This window comes from Lagenorhynchus albirostris, chromosome 2 (assembly GCF_949774975.1).
Source record: "Lagenorhynchus albirostris chromosome 2, mLagAlb1.1, whole genome shotgun sequence".
In the NCBI taxonomy this organism is placed as follows: domain Eukaryota; kingdom Metazoa; phylum Chordata; class Mammalia; order Artiodactyla; family Delphinidae; genus Lagenorhynchus; species Lagenorhynchus albirostris.
In genome coordinates, this window is record NC_083096.1 from 68,203,249 (window position 1) to 68,224,979 (window position 21,731).

Below are 21,731 nucleotides of genomic sequence, written 5' to 3' on the forward strand. Positions count from 1 at the left end.
TGCCTAGCAAAAATCCTGAGGGAGCTAAATGGAGTGAGGGAGACACACACACACACACAGAACTGACTTTAGTACAATAGAATTTCAACCAGATGGTGTAAAGCACAGAGGACAAATAAATTTCATCTTGTATGATGATTCTGATCCATTAGTAGTGGATGTCTTTGGGCCTTGAGTTGAAAAACACTCAGAGACATCATTTATGTAAACAGAACAGAGTATTATGATCCATTACTAATGTCTGCCATTGATGAGGAAACACATGCAATCCACACATGTGCGATATAAGGAAACGAACTTGTTTTCTAATAAAGTAACAACTCGATTCTCGAATATTAACAGAGAAAAGAGAACCTTCCCATAAGGAAATGGAGCTGGACTTCGTTGTCTCTACTCTTGACCCATGAAACACACCTTCTCCACAGGAAATCTCACACTGACTGCCCAGCCACCGTCTTGCTTTGCCTGCCGCTGCAGTATTCCACGCTGTGCTCTCCTCCGGCTGCTCATGTATTTTGCTTCTACAGAAGTGCTGTCCCCACAACCATGGTATCCAGTGCCATGAAACATACTAAACTTTCAAAGTGCACTCCTAATGCTCAGAACTTAGTCCTAAACAGGACCTTGATTATTCAGAGCTTGTTCTCTTATCTTTTCTGTTGATTGTTTCTAAACCAGTGAACTTACAGTCTACATCTGTGAAGTGAATACAATATATTAAAACTCTAGTTAACATACCAGTGCTTCTGTTCCATTGTATGGTGTCAACGTGAAAGCATTTGCGAAAAAGCGGAACTAAGAAAAAGAAAACCATAGTCATTTCGTGGTGGTTTAGTCACAAAAGCATTATTCATTTAAATATTAATAAAAGACAACCTGCATTTCTTATTATAGAGCATTTTTTAAGTTTCAAAAAATAAGAAATCTAAATAAGAAATATCACTTAATCTCCATTACTCCAATCAACCACTTTTAACATGAAGGCATATTTCCTTCTCATCTTTTTTCTCTGCCTGCTATAATGGAGGGATATTTTTTTCCTGAGCTCTACAAGGAGGGACATTTCCTAAAAGCAACATTTTCTAATGTGTGCTGGAGGACACTGGTCCTGCAAGATGGTCAAAATACAAAACAAACAAGCAAAAACATGATTCTATGATCATACAATGCACAATCATACACTTTTGGGGAACTTTTAATGCATCTGACTACATTAAAAGCTCAGAGAAATCCAGTTTGATATCGTTTAACTCGTTATTGACCAGGGGATTTTTGCAGAAACTAATGCCTGTAGCCGGTAATTTGTTATGAATATTGAAACGTCTCTAGTCAATAACGTTTGGGTAACAAAAGACGTATTAATATGTCTCTGAGACGTATATAACATATTACTGAGACATAATATACGTCTCAATAATATGTGAACACAGGTTTCCCAAAATTATATAATCATAGAACTCTTGGGATCTATGGTGCATGACCAAAGAAACATTCCCTTAAAGAAAAGTGGACACTCAGATGGTGGTACAGTCGGAATATCAGATAGTATGAAGCAGAGATTACATACTAAGTAACGTCAAAACCCTTGAATGAAATGGAATTCTGCCACCTTTAGATTCAATTTCTTATTTCCCAACCCTTAAACACAACTTTTTGGTTCCAACTCGAACAGCTTAAGTAAACTAAGACAAGAAGTATTCATCACTTACCAGCCATATGATTGGCATGATCAACGTCCACACAAAGGGAGGCATAATTCCATATGTCAAATTGGTCAACACCGTACCTGGGCACGCTACACTGGAATACAGACCCTGGGAACACAGAGAGGGGTAGCAATTAATTTTAATTCAATATACTTTGAGTCACCTATGTGCTAGTTAATAAAGGAGATACACAAATGAGCCAGCAAACCAGGGCATCAAGGATCTATGCTCTAAGTTGTCCTTGAAGCTGGGTAGACCATTTCAGTTTAAGAATCATGTACTGAGAACTCACAATGAGAGGCACTCAGGATGCAAAAAATAGTAAGATAAAGTCTCTATTCTCAAGAAACTTAGAGAAAAAAGAATAACCAAGCTTGAAGCTGGACGAGAAAAGCAGGACCTGGTTACCTGAGTTTTCCATGTTATTAGTTTAATTGAAGATCAGCTGACCAATCAAAATAAGCTGTGACAAAGCGAGAGAGTGGCATGGACATATATACACTACCAAACGTAAGGTAGATTAGCTAGTGGGAAGCAGCCGCATAGCACAGGGTGATCAGCTCGGTGCTTTGTGACCGCCTGGAGGGGTGGGATAGGGAGGGTGGGAGGGAGGGAGACGCAAGAGGGAAGAGATATGGGAACATGTGTATATGTATAACTGATTCACTTTGTTATAAAGCAGAAACTAACACACCACTGTAAAGCAATTATACTCCAATAAAGATGTTAAAAAAATAATAAGCAGTTAAGATAAAAAAGACATACACAGTAAAGTCTCTGCCTGCAAGAAGTTTCTGATCTAGTAAATACAACTAAACCTCAACTGTGTCTGTTTCCCTGCAGGTATATAAGGTCCATATCTCCAGCTTGAGTTGGGAGCTCCTGGCATCAGAGAGGAATGAGGGCTGTGTGTGGTTCCACAAAGACCTCCTCCAACTGAAGATCTCTAAATCAGGTTCTTAGCTCAGGACTCATCATTTTAGAAAGATCTGTTCTATAAAGAGAGCCCCAGTTAACATACAGCACGTATTAGTAATAGAAGAGGCCCTGGGTGGTCTTTAGTAATCCTTGGAGCACTGGGATTTGTTTTACTAGTTTATTTGGTTTAATTTTCACTGCATTTTACCTTATTTTGATGTTGACCATTTTAATTTATATTTTTATTACTTTTAATCTTATTATTTTTCTTTTAAACAAAAATAGAAAATGCCAGTGTAGCACAGTCAGTTCAGTGGACAGAAAGTACCCTGAGCATCAAAAGCTGGAAGGTCTTCTTCTTTATTCAGTGCTGCAAGGGCCTGGAGGTGCCTGACACGGATAATCCAGCCCCCGAGAGTCCCCCTGATTTACCAACAGTCCTCTGAAAAAAGTCAGGAGTCTTAGAGACCAAAAATTCTTCCCAAGAATATTTTGCCCCAAAGATAGCTAAGGAAAATTTCTTATTCTGGGAACTAGCCAGGAACAGTTAGGGCCTTTTCAGCCCTAAATGAAGACATCTGTGAACTAAAATCCAGGGCTTCCAACACATACAACTTTCTGACATTAAGCAACAAAAGAAACAAGCAAGGAGGCCGTCTTATCCAAGACTACAGTCACCCCACGTTTAATCCTAGGGAATGAGTGTGACGACCCTGAGTACTTCCACAAGGCCTGTGTGAGGGGCCATTCATGGATGGTTAGTCTTTCAGGTAGCTTGTACAGACCTAACAACATTTCCAGTCATACAAGGCTTCAAAGGGAGGTAGTTCTTTATTAGCTACTTCTCTATTCATAAAAGCCAAGGAGAAAAATCACAGGCTGCAAAATAATCACACAGATTTTAGGAGGCGGCAGCATTAGCTAAATCTCCCTTTTCTGTAAAAGATGAAATCCCAAAACTTATTTGACAATTAAGACAAGCAAAATCCCAGAGCTTATTATGAAAAGAGAAGCTAATCCACTCTGACCTTACCCCTAAAAGGGAGTTTCCAGAGCACAAGCAGTTGTGACAAGTTTTTAAACATCTCAAGAAATCTCAGGAGGAGGCTCACAACTGGACCAACACACTGAGCTCAAATAATAACAAGAAGAAGAACAGTCAACACACAAACACACATAAGCACATGCACACACAGGTGCAGACCACATGACCACAGACACCCATACCCAAGCACACATACCACATATACAATCACATTCATATACATATGCACACACCCAAAAAACCACACGTGCATGTGGATAGGCACACTCACACGTGTATGCATGCACACAAGCACACACCCTCCCACCCCCCACGCATTCACGCCCACATGTGTGCAGACACATGCACACACGCACACAAGCACACACACACATTCTGAGCACAAAGCATGGCTGTGACTGCTTCGTACCAATCCCATCATTCAAGCCTCCCAACAAATCTATGAGGCAGGCCCTATTATTATCCCTGTTTCTCAGATAAGGAAACTGAAGTACAAGGAGATTAAATAATTTGTCCAAGTTTACAAAGCTGGTGACAAACCAAGGATTCAAATGCATTTCTAGAGAATATGCTCATAGACTCTACTTTTATACCACCCTCTTCACTAAGAGGCTTGATTCTAAGAGCCAGTTCTCAGAAGTGAGAATTCCACCTGATGAAGGTCTCCATTGCAGAATCAACCAGGTCTAGACCATTATGTAAGGCTTAGATTGCTGTACCTAAAGTGTGATCAAAGAACGTCCCTTAAGGGCAGATAGTTTCTGCACTGTCTTTTTATTTTTCCTTCCTCCTCGATTCTGAGCCTGAGCCAGTACCCTAAAAATGGTCAGTCTTTTGTAAATATTAGTGGAATTAAATTTCTCCCCAGTCCCACACTCAAAAAACACAGTCAAAGCAAACAAAGGAAAATGCCCATGGGAAAGACCAGAGATTTCCAGTTAAGATTTTAGACCTGGGCAAGAGAGACACACAAAGAAGCACTAAGTTCCAGACCACAGAGGACACAAGGAGCCAGCATGACTGACAACAGCTGCTCTCAAAACCCGGGTCCTCACAGAGACAGAGCTCTGCAGCCTCACCAAAGGTCACCACGCTCCAGAAGGCTTTCTAAGTACCAACTGTCCTATAACATCAGATATAATAAACACTGGGTGGCCGCATGGCTTAGTGGGAAAAATCCAAGCTATGAAGTTAGCCGTGGGCTCAACTCTGAGCTCTACCCTTTACTAGCTGCGTGACTTCTGGGTAAATGACTTAAGGGCTCCAATCTTTCGTGTCCTCATATGAAAATGGGAATACTCAGACCTACCTTACTATGATGGGAAAGGTATTAAATGACATACATAGATAAAAAGGACGGCACCTAAAACATAGCAAATGCTTAACAGTAACTACTGACATTGTTAGTAGTATCATTCTGTTATATAAAATATAGCTCTTGAAGAGCTATGGAATGGTGAGTGAACCCCCATATATCTAAAAGGTCAGGAGCTAATCATCTCGGCCCTAAAACTTTCCTATACACCAACTATCAGTCTTCATCATGTCTTATCTTGTCCTCATAGCAATCCTGCTCAAGAAACAATATTTCATCTTCTAAACTACAAGAGTTACTAGAAAGCCAGCCATCTTACTAGGAAATCAGTGGTAGTTCAGAAATCACTGCCCTGCCATTTCCATATCACTGAGACAGGTCTCACCCGCTGGTTGAAGTTCCTGTTCAAAGCCACACTCAGAAGGTCAATAGCATATTTGGAAGAGCTGTAGGGCTCCTGGCCTTTGCTGTGCTGGATGTCCTCAAGGTTGAAATTAGATTTCACTGCATTACGAGATGATGTCCAGATGAGCTGAGATGGACTGTCACTATGACACAGGAGAGATTCCAGTTCCCGAATCTGAATGAGGAATAAAAGAAACAAAAAATGTATCAAAATATACTGGGGGAATACAAGATAACAATTTTGAAACCAATATAAATGTACACTAGAATTGAACAGGTATGTCATTGGTAGAATGGGACACAGGTACACAAGAGAAGAGACTAGACTGATCTATGTGGTAAGGGATTAGAGTCAGAGACATCAGTGTGAACTCATGATTAGCTTAATAAAGATTCAGATGGTTACATACAAAATATTTACAGATATTTATACATAAATGGGTTAGTATGCACATAGATACATCCTTGCTCTGTTAGCTGAGAGCCTAGAAGCAAATGCTATCTCAACAGCAATAAGCACCCAGACCTTGGTTTCTAATACCATTCTCCAATAAAAGGAAACAGATCTCTTTAGGAAAATGGCTGATTCTAAGACTGGGATAGGAAATACGTAAGATGAGTCTTAAACATCATGTGATGCCAGAAAGGATGTGCTCAAAACAAAACCAGAAAGCCATAATGATGAGGGCACATCGAAGATATAGAGGTTCCACAGGACAGAAAGCCTAGAAATAAACCTATGCAGCTATGGTCAATTAACCTAAGACAAAGGAGGCAAGAATATACAATGGAGAAAAGACAGTCTCTTCAATAAGTGGTGAAGGGAAAACTGGACAGCTACATGTAAAAGAATGAAATTAGAACATTCTCTAACACCATACACAAAAATAAACTCAAAGTGGATTAAAGACCTAAATGTAAGACCAGATAGTATAAAACTCCTAGAGGAAAACATAGGCAGAACATTCTTTGACATAAATTGCAGCAATATCTTTTTGGACCCACCTCCTAGAGTAATGAAAATGAAAACAAAAATAAACAAATAGGACCTAATTAAACTTAAAAGCTTTTGCACAGCAAAGGAAACCATAAACAAAACAAAAATACGACCTACAGAATGGGAGAAAATATTTGCAAATGATACAACTAAAAAGGGATTAATTTCCAAAATATACAAACAGCTCATACAGCTCAATATCAAAAAAAACACAAACAACCCAGTCAAAAAATGGGCAGGAGATCTAAATAGACATTTCTCCAAAGAAGACATACAGATGGCCAAGAGGCACATGAAAAGATGCTCAACATCGCTAATTATTAGAGAAATGCAAATCAAAACTACAATGAGGTGTCACCTCATACCAGACTACAAATAATAAATGCTGGGGAGGGTGTGGAGAAAAGGGAACCCTCTTACACTGCTGATGGGAATGTAAACTGGTACAGCCACTATGGAGAACAGTATGGAGGAGCTCTACTAAAAATAGAGCTACCATATGATCCTGCAATCCCACTCTTGGGCATCTGGAGAAAACCATACTGCAAAACGATACATGCACCCCAATGTTCATTGAAGTACTATTTATAATACCCAAGACATGGAAGCAATCTACATGTCCATCGACTGATAAATGGATAAAGAAGATGTGAGATATAGATATAGATATAGATATATATGCCACAATGGAATATTACTCAGCCATAAAAAAGAATGGAATAATACCATTTGCAGCAACATGGATGGACCTATCATACTAAGTGAAGTAAGTCAGAGAAAGACAAATATCATATGACATCACTTATATGTGAAATCTAAAAAAATGATACAAATGAACTTATTTATGAAACAGACACAGAAAACAAACTTATGGTTACCAAAGAGGAAAGGTCGGGGGAGAGGGATAGATTAGGAATTTGGGAATAACATATACATACTACCATATAAAAAATAGATAACCAACAAGTATAGCACAGGGAACTATACTCAATATTTTGTAATAATCTATATGGGAAAAGAATCTGAAAAAAAAGATATGTGTGTGTGTGTGTATACATATATACACACACACATACATGTACGTATAACTGAATCACTTTGCTGTACACCTGAAACTAACACAACATTCTAAATCAATTGTACTTCAATAAAATTTTTAATAAACAAATTTTTAAAAAAGATATAGAGGTTCCAACGGAAAGAGCTCCCAATGGCCCAAACTAAAATAATTTGAGCAAGAAAATAAAGTAGTATTTATAATACAAAGGAGAAAAACATATATCCATGAATCTGCATGGATATAACAAATGATTTTTTTCAGTTTTACTGAGGAATAATAGGCCAATAAATAAGTGATTGGAAAAAGATTTAAGTGGAGGAAAATAGACAAATCTCCCTTGCAGAGAGCTACTTGCAATAACTACTCTACTCTTAAGGAGGTCAAGCACAACCCCTTAAGTGTGGGCTACACATAGTAACTCTTCCAAAGAGTACAGTATGTAAAGGGAGAAAGAAACAAGTAACTTAATAGTGGAAAAACCTGACAAACACTGATTCAAGTCAGGGGATCAAAAAGAACATCAATATACCTAGAGTCTGTCATACAGAGTGAAGTAAGTCAGAAAGAGAAAAACAAATACCATATGCTAACACATATATATGGAATCTAAAAAAAAAAAAAAAAAGGTTCTGATGAACCTAAGGGCAGGACAGGAATAAAGACACAGACATAGAGAATGGACTTGAGGATATGGGGAGGGGGAAGGGTAAGTTGGGATGAAGTGAGAAAGTAGCACTGACATATATACACTACCAAATGTAAAATAGATAGCTAGTGGGAAGCAGCCGCATAGCACAGGGAGATCAGCTCCGTGCTTTGTGACCACCTAGAGGGGTGTGATATAGGGAGGGTGGGAGGGAGGGAGACGCAAGAGGGAGGAGATATGGGAACATATGTATAACTGATTCACTTTGTTATAAAGTAGAAACTAATACACCATTGTAAAGCAATTATACTCCAATAAAGATGTTTAAAAAAAAAAGAACATCAATACTGATAAAACATATTGATTGGATGTGATGAGAATGGCACTCCATCTCTGTAGTCTTCTTCCTAAAAACACATTTTCTCAAATCTAACCATGAGGAAAACAGACAAATCCCAATCAAGGGACCATGTACAAATACCCGAGCAGTAATCCCAAAACTGTCAAGGTCTTCAAAAACAAGGAAAGTGTGAGAAACTATCACAACCAAGAAGAGCCTAAGGAGATTTGACTATTAAATGTAATGTGGTATCCTAGAAGGGGTGCTAGAACTGAAAAGGGACATCACACAAAATTAAAGAGTTCTGAATAAGGTATGGACTTTCATTAATAGTAATGTATCAATATTGGTTCACTAATTGTGACAAATCTACCATACTAATGTAAGATGTCAATAGAGGAAACTGGGCATAGTGTATGCAGGAACTCTCTTTGCAATAATTCTATAAATCTAAGATTATCCTAAAACTAAAGTTTTATTAAAGAAAAATCTAGGAAAGCTTCCAGATGTGCAATGAACATTTACATCAAACACAATCAAGAGAACTCATGAACATGAGATTACATCAGTTACCTGGTTCCACAACTGTAATATTGCACTGTGCCTGGAACTTTACAGAAATTCTCTCTACTCTTTTAACAGCCCTAAAAGTTTGGTCATTTATAATCAAACTGGGGATGGATCCATTTATATAATGCATTTACATCTGGACATAGAATCCAAGTTTGTGATCCATAAAAAGTTGTAAGATTCCTAAAACTAATTTGGAGAGAGTGGAAGGCATCATAAACCTTCCTATCATTTTATTTGATAAATCAATCCCCAAACCCCTGCTGATAGGCCTACCTATATAAGGATACACAAAGATAAGTCATGTCACAAGGACACCTGTAATAACTGTGCCTTTGGCCACAACTCTCCTCTGCCATTCCCCCAACCTGGATTACCCCAATACTAGATATCCTTAACAACTTAATTTTTTAAATAATAGATTCATCAAAAAATTAACAGACTATTAACAGCAACAATTAACTTACCCTCTACCACTGCCAATTAATTTAATAATTTGAAAAGAGAGCAAAGAGGAGAGGATTATGAAAAGATAAAGGAAATATTAGATAATGAATCCCTGTAGAGTTATAAAACATGACCATATAAGAATTCAATCCCATCCTGAACTATATTTTAACTTTTGTCATTGAAAAGGTAATACCACATTTTTTTTTTAAGATTCATGTTTCATTCTAAAGGACCTAGAATGAAACATGAATCTCCCACTCATCCCTGATGCTCCGGCACCCCAGTTCAAAGGTATCCACTGTTCCCAATTTCATCTGTATCATTCTAGAAATAGTATATACATGTATATACAATGTGTAAAGATATATATTTTTGTTTGTTTATACAAATGAGATCACACTATACAAATTACAACCTGCTATTTCTTCTCAATAATGAAATACTAGAGGCTATCCCATGTAAGTGCAAAATATTTATCTGATTTCTTTTAGTGGTTTCACAATATTCCAATGTTTATGTATATCTTAAATTATGTATATTCAGGCTAGTCCTCAAGGAGGTCCAATTTTGAGGGAAATTAGGTTTAAGGTGAAAAAAGTGATCATGAATATAAAAGTGTCAGAGATACAAGTTCTATGCAAGCAAACCCAGCATTAGAAGGAGTTCTTCTCGCACCAAGGAATTAAAAGCAACTGGCAACATATCTGGCCATTACTTAATCTAGATATTAAAGCTGTCCTATGAGACTAAACCTGAGGAAAAAGCACAGAAAACCTAAACAAGTTGCACATCCCTTGCTTAACTTTATAGTTGCCTGAAATTGTGGCACACCAGACTGGATGCTTAAAAAAAAATCACAAATCAAGATAGTAAAAGATTAACCATGAAGTAGTGTTTAATAATGGCTTCCCTGTCACCCCATCCTATCTGATGCAAAGCCCAGTTTCAAAGACCATTTAGAACAGTACTGGTGCACTTACCCAGTTCTGTACATTGTTTCTGAAGGTGCTTGTGTGTTTATACCTTACTTTCTCTCCGATCTCTAAAGCTGATGTCAAAAGAAAAAATATACCGGTAGGCTGCTTTAAGCAATATCTTCAAAGAGTAGAGTGATCACCCTATTTAAACACGCAAAGATTTAATGCTAGCCATAAACTAATGAGCTTAACGAAACAGCACTGTGATCTATCTGTGCAAGTGTTTAGGATCACAGTACTAAGTGTTGGCTTATTAAGCCCAAAGCCTTTTTACCAGGATAAAGTGGCCAAAGACATTGGTTGCAAACACCTCCTGGAGGCCATCGGCAGTAATCTTTTCACTCTGGGTCAGCACTCCTTCAGCTGTAGAGAATATATGAATCGCTTTTCTGAAACAGTAGAAGACAATTGCATGACTTTTTAAAGCTTTTTTAACTGAAGATACTAAACAGACACCCCCTCCTGCCTTCCCCCACCCTAAAACTACATTTTCCTTGATTCTGTAATAACAGGAACAAAAATACCTATTTCTCAGAGTGGGTTATCATGAGAACTAAATCAAATGCAAAAATGCTTTCTTGCCCCAATTCACAGAAGGACTTACATAGTTATAGCTCATACTACCAATAGGAACCTGAGTCTCTCAAAAACCTGCTGCAAAAACTCTCGTCACCTCTTTCCAAACCAGGTTACAAGTCAGCTGCCCTGGGGAAATAACAGCTACGCCAAGAAGAAAAAGTCATCCCCTGAACACTGACTTTTAACTGCTGAACAAAGTTAAACAGGCTGTTTTATTATCAGGAATTCTTGAAGCATCGAATATACTAATTGATTTGCTGTGAGATCTATGTCGTAGGTCAAGACCAGCATGGAATTTTGTGTGTAGGGCTCTGTTTAATGGCAGAGAAGTAAAACAAAAGTAGCAGTATAGGAAATAGCATGCAGTGAGAGTAATATCTGTTTATGAATAAGTACCCTGGGTCACAAAATAAGATTTATTTCTTACTGTAGGTTGTGGTTAAACATTTTTGGAAGCCACTCTAATAATGCATATAGAGAATCTCCCGGGAAGGTATTTAGGTCTGTACATTTCCCCAGCCTACTGGTCAGGGCACCTGGCATACAGCTGAGAAATGCTTCTCAAGTTGCCTTCCTGGGTATTAGAGTCTCACTGACAATTCTGCCTAGTTCTGAAATGTTCTTGCTAACAGACACAGTCAGGCAGACCAAAATTGACCTGCCAAAACGTCCAACCACTCAGAATGTCCTGGGGACCAAGAACACAATAAGAATCATGAGTTGCAACATTCCTCACAAAGATGAAACCTTCTTTCATGACATGGCTGCAACATGCCCTTTCTGTCTTCATCCTTCTCAACACCCCCTCATCTCAAGTTATCCTACTGAGGGCAAAACTAGGCAAAGTAATAAACACCTTCCTTCTAATCAGTTCACCTAGAAGACGGAAATTACCTTGAAAAGAGGCCACAGAAAAGTGCTTTGATATTTAGCTGTGGATTAGGCATGATCCCAGCATTTAGATATACATAGTCAAATCTCTGAAACCTGCAAGTAAAACCAAGAAAAGATCGTTAGTTATCTCTTTGAGCAACTAGAATCAAGAAGGCCTATGAAGGACAGAAAGTACTTTCTGAACCAGAAAGATGGCCATAGCAAGCTAAAGCATCAGTATTACATTCTCAACAGTTTTTCTTTAGCCATGGTAAATATTTGAGTATTCCTTTTTTTGATGGTGGCTTCAAACAGAATTTGGAGAGCTATAACGGGCTTTGAAGTCCAATCTTCTCTGATCAATGCCCCTTCCAGCTTAGTCCTCCCAACAAGGCACTGAAGCAACTTTCTATTAAACCCACTCTCCTTCTGGTCTTAGAAAGTTTTTTGCATTTTTTTTTAATTCACATCTTCCCTCATTGACAAGTGAAATCTATATAATCTGATCCATCAGTGCTGGAATCTGAACGCCAAGATATCCACTAGAGCATTAGATCCATGTGGAAACCTCTCCTTGCTCATGGCCAGGTGCTCTGTGTCATAAAATGATGAAAGCTCACAAGAATACAGTGAGATTATAGAAGCTGAATGGGGGTAAGGTGCTTCCGATAGGCTCCCTCCAGGACACGTGTGAAATGCTGACTTGCGAAGCCTTTTTCACCAACATAAACCTTGATCTAAGTGTATTCTTTTTGAACTAGATTCAAGGTAAGTAGAGCCCGTGCTCATTACACTTACAGACACTATGAATATTCAAAATGTCGCCTAGAATTCTGTGCACCACACTGTCTCCCTGTCCTCCGTATAATCCAGGACAACACGGGCCACAGCTACTAAAGCTGGTACCTCAGGATCATACATGGTTACCAATACACACCACACACAACATTTCCTGATCATCCTATAAGTAATCAACAGCCGCATGGCTCTAATTATAAACTGACTGTTTAAATTGCTCATACTGATACCATCAGGTTATCCATGTAAGAGCCACAAAGACAGTATGGGTCCAGCTATTGTTAGTTGTTCCATTATCTAACTTGCAAACTTTCATCTAAGTATACTAACAAATCTCGCTGGGAATGGAGAGGGAATGTGTAGCAAAGAGTGGAAATGGCAAATTTCCAAATTCAGGTCTGGCTGCAGTTAAACAGCATAGTACCCTTGAAAGCTTAAATGATTGACACAAGTGCTCTATTCTGGATAAAACGGAACCACTATTCCTTATCAGTTTTCAGCGGCACAAATCTAATAGAACAGAGTATCACAGGTGGAAAGACCAGCATCAGGAATGGTGCTGCTTCAGCCAACTGGAAAGGGCCCTTCTCAAGCTCTCTTAGCCTCTAAATTTAGGTCCACAGTCGAAGATATCCATTTGGGCCATGAAGTGCAAGACATCTTTCGTATAAGCAAGAGATCTATCTGGACACTGTCACATATTCCCAAATTTGTCAGTATCACTACAACAATCATTTCCTAAATTCGGATAATACCACCCACCTCAAAGAGAGCTGTTTTGAGGATTAAATAAATACATCAATGCTGCACTTAAATGCTGACAGGCAGCTGGGACAACTCATCATCTTAGTGCTACCTTCTTCCCCACAGCCTCCCCCCTTACGTTTGGGTCGAATTACTAAATATCTTACTGAATACTAAATTATTAAAACTGTGATAAGCTATCCTGAGCCTCTGAAGGCAGTTGAGAATAGTCAGTACTATGAATGTCACAACATGAAATCTCAAAACTGTACTGAAATGGGCTACGACTAACTGAGGATGAAGGTTCTATTCTGCTAAACAAGGAAATAACTAAATCTGTACAAAACAGGATGAGAGAGCCAACTGGCTGAGAAGGTTTGGGGACAGAAAGCCTGCAAACACGACTTGAAACTCGTAACTGCTCTCCCGACTTGAGGGTTTTTAAATCAGCAAGGACACTGACTGTATAGTTTCACAGACTTGGAGACAAGTTATGGAAAAGTAGATGTGAAACCTAGAAAAGCTCAGTTTTTAGAAAGACAGTGTGACAGAAAATTCTAGGAGCTCAGCAGTAGAGGAGAGCAAACCCTCATTTACAAAGGGCTAAGGCTGCAGGGAAAACTGTGCCGAAGAAAACCAGTTTCACTTTGTAACTTGTACATGTGGAACAGGGTAATGCAAATTGCTATCAATAAACATATACAAAATGCAATCTATTGAGCTTCCCTGGTGGCGCAGTGGTTGAGAGTCTGCCTGCCGATGCAGGGGACACAAGTTCGTGTCCCGGTCTGGGAAGATCCCACATGCCGCGGAGCGGCTGGGCCTGTGAGCCATGGCCGCTGAGCCTGTGCGTCCGGAGCCTGTACTCCGCAACAGGAGAGGCCACAATAGTGAGAGGCCCCCGTACCGCAAAACAAAAACAAAACAAAAGCAAACTATTATTCTTCAGCCAACGCTTTAACCAAGAAGGTCTTCCTTATGTATACTGAAGTTCATTTTATTGTCCAAGGAAATAAAGCAGCTCTTGCTTTGTAAGGGCCTCAATTACAAAAATATAATTAATAATTTATTGATTAAATTAAATGACTGATTAAATTTAATTATTCCAGATATTGCTAGGCCTCAGCATGGACTAGTGCAGGGTTCTTGACTTTTTGATCATAAATTCCTCTTAGAATTTAATAAAAAGCATGGCCTCTCTCTCCAGAAAAATGCACTGTGCACCCATATGCAATTTATTGTACACACTTTCTGGGAATTTATACTTCCAAGGACTCTATCCCTTCATATACTAAATATTTATCAAATGTTTATTACATGCCAATTACTGTCCAGGTATGAACAAATTTTTAGTGGCCTGGGGAAGTTTCTTCACTTGTCAGTACCTGCCCTACCACTTAATGAAGTTCTTATGTGAAGGAAAGATGCAAAAAATGCATTCAAACATCAAAGGACTTACACTAACATAAAGCTTCACAACTGACCACATGTCAAAATACACTGATAAATTAATCTTCATGGAATGGTCATGATTTTGACTGAGAATGAAATTTTGGTACTGAGGCAAGGCAATAACAGGTCACTCTATACAGATTTCCTCAGAGTAACTTCTTTTTAATACTGCACCTATTTCTTTTTTAGGTTTTCCTATCCTTTCTTATTCTATTAGCTGTTGTGTTGCACAATCACATGAGAGAAAAGCCATCCACAAGAGGCATACCTTTGCTTGAGCTCCTTGGAGGCCTGGAACACTGACGGCAGGCTGCTGACATCCACCTGCACGGTGGAGACCTCGGCGGTGGGGTGGGAGGCCAGCAGAGCAGTGCGGACGGCTTCCGCTTTGCTCATGTTCCTGCACGCCAAGCACAGGTGAAGCTCATGGTCTTCCTCCAGCAACCGCCTGCAGAGGGCTAGGCCAACGCCACTGAAAGGACAATTCAGATACAGAATATGCATTCAATGAGATGGTGCCAAATAGAAGCATTTCTCCCTGGCTCAGAAGACTGATTTTGTCAGCTTGAGCCCCAACCAGGAGCCCAGGTAGACAGAAAGAATTCAAAAATTGTGTATATATGTGCCACATCTTCTTTATCCATTCATCCGATGATGGACACTTAGGTTGTTTCCATCTCCGGGCTATTGTAAATAGAGCTGCAATGAACATTTTGGGACATATATACACTACCAAACGTACAGTAGATAGCTAGTGGGAAGCAGCCGCATAGCACAGGGAGATCAGCTCGGTGCTTTGTGACCGCCTGGAGGGGTGGGATAGGGAGGGTGGGAGGGAGGGAGATGCAAGAGGGAAGAGATATGGGAACATATGTATATGTATAACTGATTCATTTCGTTGTAAAGCAGAAACTAACACACCATTGTAAAGCAATAAAAAAATAATAATGTTGCAATAAAAAAATGTAAAAGAAAAAAAAATTATGTAAAGAAAGGGGAACTCTCCAACTCTAATAGTCACTGGCTCAGGACGCTGTCCCGTTTGTCTCTCTCATTCTGTAAAAGCTCGATGACCCAAATAACTCGACTGCAAATCAGAGTTCTCCTTTAGCATTTCTTTTAAGACAGTTCATCCTGCCAGTGGTTATCACTTTACACTGATTATGACACTCATGAAAGTGATTCAGTACCTCACCAGCAAATGTGGAAAAGAACATCTTATTAGTGTTTTCCGGTGTGCATGTTTTACTCCGCTAAGTTCCTCGAGGGCAAGGGCTCTACTATCTGTTGGTATCATGGCCAGTAGCAGGAGCACCAGAAATTCCTGATAAGGAATGGATGAATCTTTCAAGGAAAAGGTATAAGTAACATGGCAGGAGATACAAGTCCCTCTCAACTGCTACGATTGAATAACCAACAGGAAGAGAAAGAACTCAACATGATTAAGTAGAAGATAGGAATGGGACATATAAGATGGGTACCAGGAGAGAGAAGCAGGAATGAGTACAAGTGTCAAAGATAAATGACCTCCTTCAGAAAGAGCATTGTGAAACCACATAATGGGGACAGCATTCAGACCAGGTTGGCTGATAACAATGAAAACCTGGGTAAATGGGTTTTCTTCCAAGACTTAAGCTGATTCCAGGCAAAAAGCCTAGTACCATCAGTAACCTGAGCATCAAATATAGCTATGTTTATTCATCCCCACTTGAGAATAGGCCTTTACTACAAATATACAACTGCACGTATCACAATATTTGTAAAAGAAACAAACACACAAAATCAAGTCTGACTTATTTAAGCAACTTCCACATAGGAAGCACTGAACCAGTTGTTAAAGTTACTCAGGTGAGGGCATGCTAAAATTCTGCCCATTACAGACACCTGCCAGGTTTGGCTTAGTCAACAAGGACATGGCCAGATAACTGAAAGTGAACTAATTTTAAATGACATTTAACATATCCTCAGTCTTAATCCCCCCCAAACTCTAAATGCAACAATTAGAAAAATGGTTTGGTTACTTTCATCCTCCACACATTGTTCACTTAATAGCAAATGAGAAGTAAAACAGGCACTAGAAGAGGCTGAATCCAAATGCCCAACCCTGGAGTAATTACTCATTGGCAGTATGGTTATTTGCACTCCTTCCATGCCTTAACAGGAAAAAGTTGCTTTTCTCTGAGTTTCTGAAGAGTATATATACTAGGTGTCTAGCACGGTGTTACATGGAATGAGATTTCCCCCCCCAGTGTTCTAACGCTCATGGACGCTGAAATTTACCTAGGACCAGAAGCCTAGCACAGAAAAAACAGCTGGAGTACAAAATATGGCAACCTGGTCACGATTAAATTACCAGTGATGAGAAAGTCAAAGACGGGAAGGAGGCGAGGTCTGCGTGGGAAGCGCCCTTTCCCTGGATACAGACAGTATCGTCATTGAGAGACTCATCTCTTAGTGGCGCTCTAGTTTTCTTTCCGCTGTCATGTTTAATTCAAAGCACCAGTTACTGAGCCCCTCACTGGGCCGACAAGTCCGGTACCTCGCGCAGTGGGGGACCCAGGGAAGAGCGGGCCAGGGTCTCGGCCATAGTCCCCACCGAGGCAGGGTCAGCGACGGGAGCTCCCAGGGTCGGTCTGTGGCAGGTCCTCCTGGCCCGGTACTTCCTGCTCCCTCGGACCGCCCCCCCACTCCACCCCGCCGCCGCCGCCAGTATCGCGATGGAGCCCTCACCTGCTCGCCCCGGTGATCAAAACCACTTTCCGCATGGTCACGCACCCTATCACCACGCACCCTGGAAGCAGGTACCACGCAAGGCTTCTCACAAGTATTATACTTTGACCCGTATCCCCGCCCCGGCCACGCCCCCAGCCCTTCAATCAGGGCCCGGCGGGGCCCCGCCTCCCTTTGCGTCATCTACTTCGCGCTGGGCCCCTCCTCCATCGCAGCCCGCCTTCCGCTCGCGGCGCGGGGGCGGGGATGGAGTGAGATAGGCCGAGGGGCGGAGCCGCATGTCGCCCAAGGCCCAAGCCAATCCGGGCTCTCCCCGCCCCTGACCCTGCTCGCCCCGCCCCTCGGCGGAGCAGGTGTCCCGCCCCAGACCCTGCGCGCGCCGGTGGCGCAAGGCGTTTGTCTTGCTTGGGCTGTGCTCCCAGCAGAGCGATAGGGTACGGGCTTCGTGGTATACACAGGGTCGATACCCTGGCGCCTCCGATTGGCGCTTCACTGCAGGAAGACCTCAGGATATTTGCACCAGAGCTCCTTATTTTAGAGGAAAGGTTTGAATCTAGGAACTGAAGTTTGGGGACTATCATCTACTTAGTTTTCCATCCAGGCACTGTGCCACTTAACAGCCCAGCTGCCCCAGAACTCCTCCTCCTCTAAAAAACTCATCTTCGCGAAAATGAACATTTGTTTTATTAAGAACTTTACGTAGAATCATGCATGAAGTACCAATTTTCAAAACTTGGAATATGGTATGGAACCAGAGAATCTCAGAACTCCGTAGGACGCAATGGGTCGTGTACTGTAACCTCCTATTTCATTATGTTTCAAACTCTTTGTGGTAAAAGACCCGCTTTGTTTTTCAAAGCCATCCCAGATGGGTACTTTTGTAATATACAATAAAAATAAAATACTAGAAAAATGAAATAAAATGCAAAAGGCATACAAGCCCCAATTTTTTTTATTAGCTTCAACAGATGATACTCTGCCAAACTGCTATAAAAACTTTAGGGGCTTCCCTGGTGGCTCAGTGGCTGGGAGTCCACCTGCCGATGCAGGGGACGCGGGTTCGTGCCCTGGTCCGGGAGGATCCCACATGCCGTGGAGCGGCTGGGCCTGTGAGCCATGGCCGCTGAGCCTGCACGTCCAGAGCCTGTGCCCCGCAACGGGAGAGGCCACAGCAGTGAGAGGCCCGCGTACAGCAAAAAAAAAAAAACTTACTTTAGGTTTCTGGATTATTGTGGACTGTTAACAATGTGGCCATCACCAGTCCCGGTCCACACTAAGGAATACTGCGCATCATGTATCAAACTCTGTGGAACACACTTTATTTCACAGCCTCTTTCAAAATTTTAGTTATTTATAAACAGCAATGATCTCTGAAAGATATGACTGAGATCATTTATATTGGCTTTTGAATACCCTAGAGGTTTTGATTAATTTGGTATCAGTTTAGTATGAGATAAATCTTATACCAATAAAATTAGACTGAAAGAATAAATGTGATTATTAAAGATTTGATTCCTAAATTATCAATTCTTCTTTATTATTTGGGTGAAACTCAGCTACTATCCTTAATCCCACTTTCAATTATTCTAAGAGGCCACAATTTAATAATATTTTCTCAAAGTCTTGGGGTAAAATTAACCCCATGTTGGGCTGCACCCTGCAGTCTTGCAATCCTTGCAACTGCCCAGTCGCTAGACCAAAGAAAGAACCAGAAGTCAGCTACAGAGACATCAATGATTTATTGCACAGGGAACCTTACAAGTCAGAGGCAATGATCCTGGAGTGACACCCCACTGTGTATGGCCAACAGCAGGCAGGACAAGGCAGCAATCTTCGCTACACAGTAGAGGAGAAGGTTATCAGTAATAGGGGATTTGACATCAAAAGAGCTCCTTGGTTGCCAGGGGGACTGCTGGAAGGTCTTGTTCTTTGGTTTAGCAACCATTGCAAGGGCCAGATTTTCTTGTTGATGATCAAACATACTGGAGTCATTCTGGTCCTCGGGCTAGAACAATAGTTAGCTGGGGGTTGGGCTGATCATAGAGGTAGTTACTAATTAAACTTTGCGCTTAGGAGAAGGAGGCAGTCATGTGCATAAGGTAAGCGTGAGGCAGGGCCAGGTAGGGCAGGGCTGTACAGAGAGCAAGAGAGAGGCCATCTTATAAGGCCTGACGGTACACCCCAAACTTTAGAATCTAGACCCAAAGTCTCCTTTTAGAGTGTCTTAGAGCTCTGAGATGACTTGTAAAACGAATAAGAGAGGGGACACAAGTGTTGTGTGGCTATCCTATGAAAAACTCATTCCTACAAATAAGGTGAAGATGCAGCATCTTCACAATCTTAGGGTGACAACCATTGTAGGACTGACTGTGACTTAAGTGAAGGCCTGAAGACTTCAGAGCAAGACCAGCAGTCTCTCCTTCCATCATGATGTCCATCCAAGCCAAGTGAGGAGACCTTGGTCTCCTCTTCTTTCAAATAAAGTTGCTACTTTCAAGGTTCTGCAACCTTTGAAAGACAGGCTGAACTGCTAGAGGTGCCAGAGAGACAAGGAGAATAGAACTCTGTTGATGACAGCTATTTAATTTTGTATTTTAAAAATATTTTATCACATGTAGGATACTGCTCAGTAAGAGTCATAATGCATTTTTATTTACAAGTAAATGTAATTTTTTTTATCATCTCAAACTAGTCACCTTGAGTTTGTATTGTTCATGGACTATTTTCCTGGAAATACCAGAAGGAAACATGATGCACAGTGATCCCATTTATCCCAATCCTTGGCCCCATGATTGGAAGAGTAAATGTAGCCACTTCACCTTTGACTGTCTATTCGCTACTTCATATAATAAATCTGCCTTTACCCTAAACCCTGAAACTGATCTCTGATTTCTTTTATCGTGCCTGAAATAGCTCTTAGGTAGATAAAGATGAGTAAAGTTATCTTTAGCCTCCATAACAGAGCTCTGTTCTGGGCCCTTATAATTCTCTCCAGAACTAACTTCCCTCTGGTTTGCAAACAGGGGCAAAAGAACAGCTGCCAGTGGGGTCATGTGACTTTTCTTGTAGATATCTTTCATCTCTTTTTTTCTTCAAATCACTATACAACCAGCCTGGTGCAACACTACTTTGAGAGTGGGATTTTACCCATTTCATTAGATAGTAAAAGGTCATCTGTTGCTTATGCATAAGAAGCTATTGTTCCGGAGGACTCAAGAACCAGAGGATGTTATAAGTGTATACATTACTTTTTCAAATACAAATGAGTATAAAGTTATAAATGGAGATATATCAGTTTTCTAGTTCTTAGCACTTGAAAAATGCAGTGCCCTTCAAGTTGTTAGTTAAAATGTAAAAAAGCAGACATAATCTCCGTCCTCAGTAATGAATTATATTTTCAGATATATGCATAATACGTATCTATGGCTTATCACGTATGGACGCAAATGTATCACTCATGTCTATCTTTAAACTTAGGCAATAGGTGTTGAGAATAGAATTGTACCTCTTTGAGCATCTCTGCTGTTCCTGTTTATTTTTTTTCTCCTTCACCCCCAATACCCCACTCTCACTACACAGATACTTGAACACCTGGCCTTTAGTCCTAGAATCAAACCAGACACTCTGGTGGTCAGAGTGTACATTCATGAGTCCTCTGGTTATTCTCTGGGTATTTATATCCATTCCCTTACCTACTATGGCTGTCACTGAAAAAAAAATAAGTTCATATTACTCAGATTATTAAAAGTATAAATGTATTCTTCAGGGACCAGGTAAGACATATGTTGTTTTGGGTGGTTCCATCCTACACTCTATTATGAAGACTGAGTCTGTATTCTGGTTGTTCATAGTTTTTTGTTGCTTTTTGTATGCGTGAGCAGTCTTGAGACAGACGATATTTGGATTTAGAAGGGATTTCTGTGTATCAAACAAGACAACTTTGTAACAACAATAATAAAGGATCCCTAATTCTGGACTAGATTCCCTGGAACTGGACCAATGTGAAAACATAAGATCCCAATCTCTAGTATGTTTGGATATGCCAGGGACCAAAGTAATTTTCTTCCAATAAACAATCAACTAATATATGCGAGGCCTACGTAAATAACCCTCTGTCGGATAACCC

General features: G+C 40.4%; 1 protein-coding gene across 3 annotated transcripts in view; it reads right to left on the reverse strand.

Moving 5' to 3' along the window:
* HSD17B7 (hydroxysteroid 17-beta dehydrogenase 7) overlaps positions 1–17,765 on the reverse strand; it is a 32,485-nt gene extending 14,720 nt beyond the window's left edge. Inside the window, exons 1-7 of one of the 3 annotated variants that reach the window (XM_060142230.1) lie at positions 17,651–17,765; positions 15,144–15,347; positions 11,903–11,995; positions 10,704–10,818; positions 5,370–5,564; positions 1,710–1,814; positions 739–795 (exon numbers count right to left, since the gene is read on the reverse strand). In XM_060142230.1, the coding sequence (XP_059998213.1) occupies positions 739–795; positions 1,710–1,814; positions 5,370–5,564; positions 10,704–10,818; positions 11,903–11,995; positions 15,144–15,271 (693 nt within the window). In that variant the 5' untranslated portion in view covers positions 15,272–15,347; positions 17,651–17,765. Of the gene's footprint in view, positions 1–738; positions 796–1,709; positions 1,815–5,369; positions 5,565–10,703; positions 10,819–11,902; positions 11,996–15,143; positions 15,348–17,605 lie in introns of those variants that run through there. The other 2 variants (XM_060142229.1, XR_009539201.1) reach the window with 2 other exon arrangements.
* Positions 17,766–21,731: the final 3,966 nt, after the last annotated feature.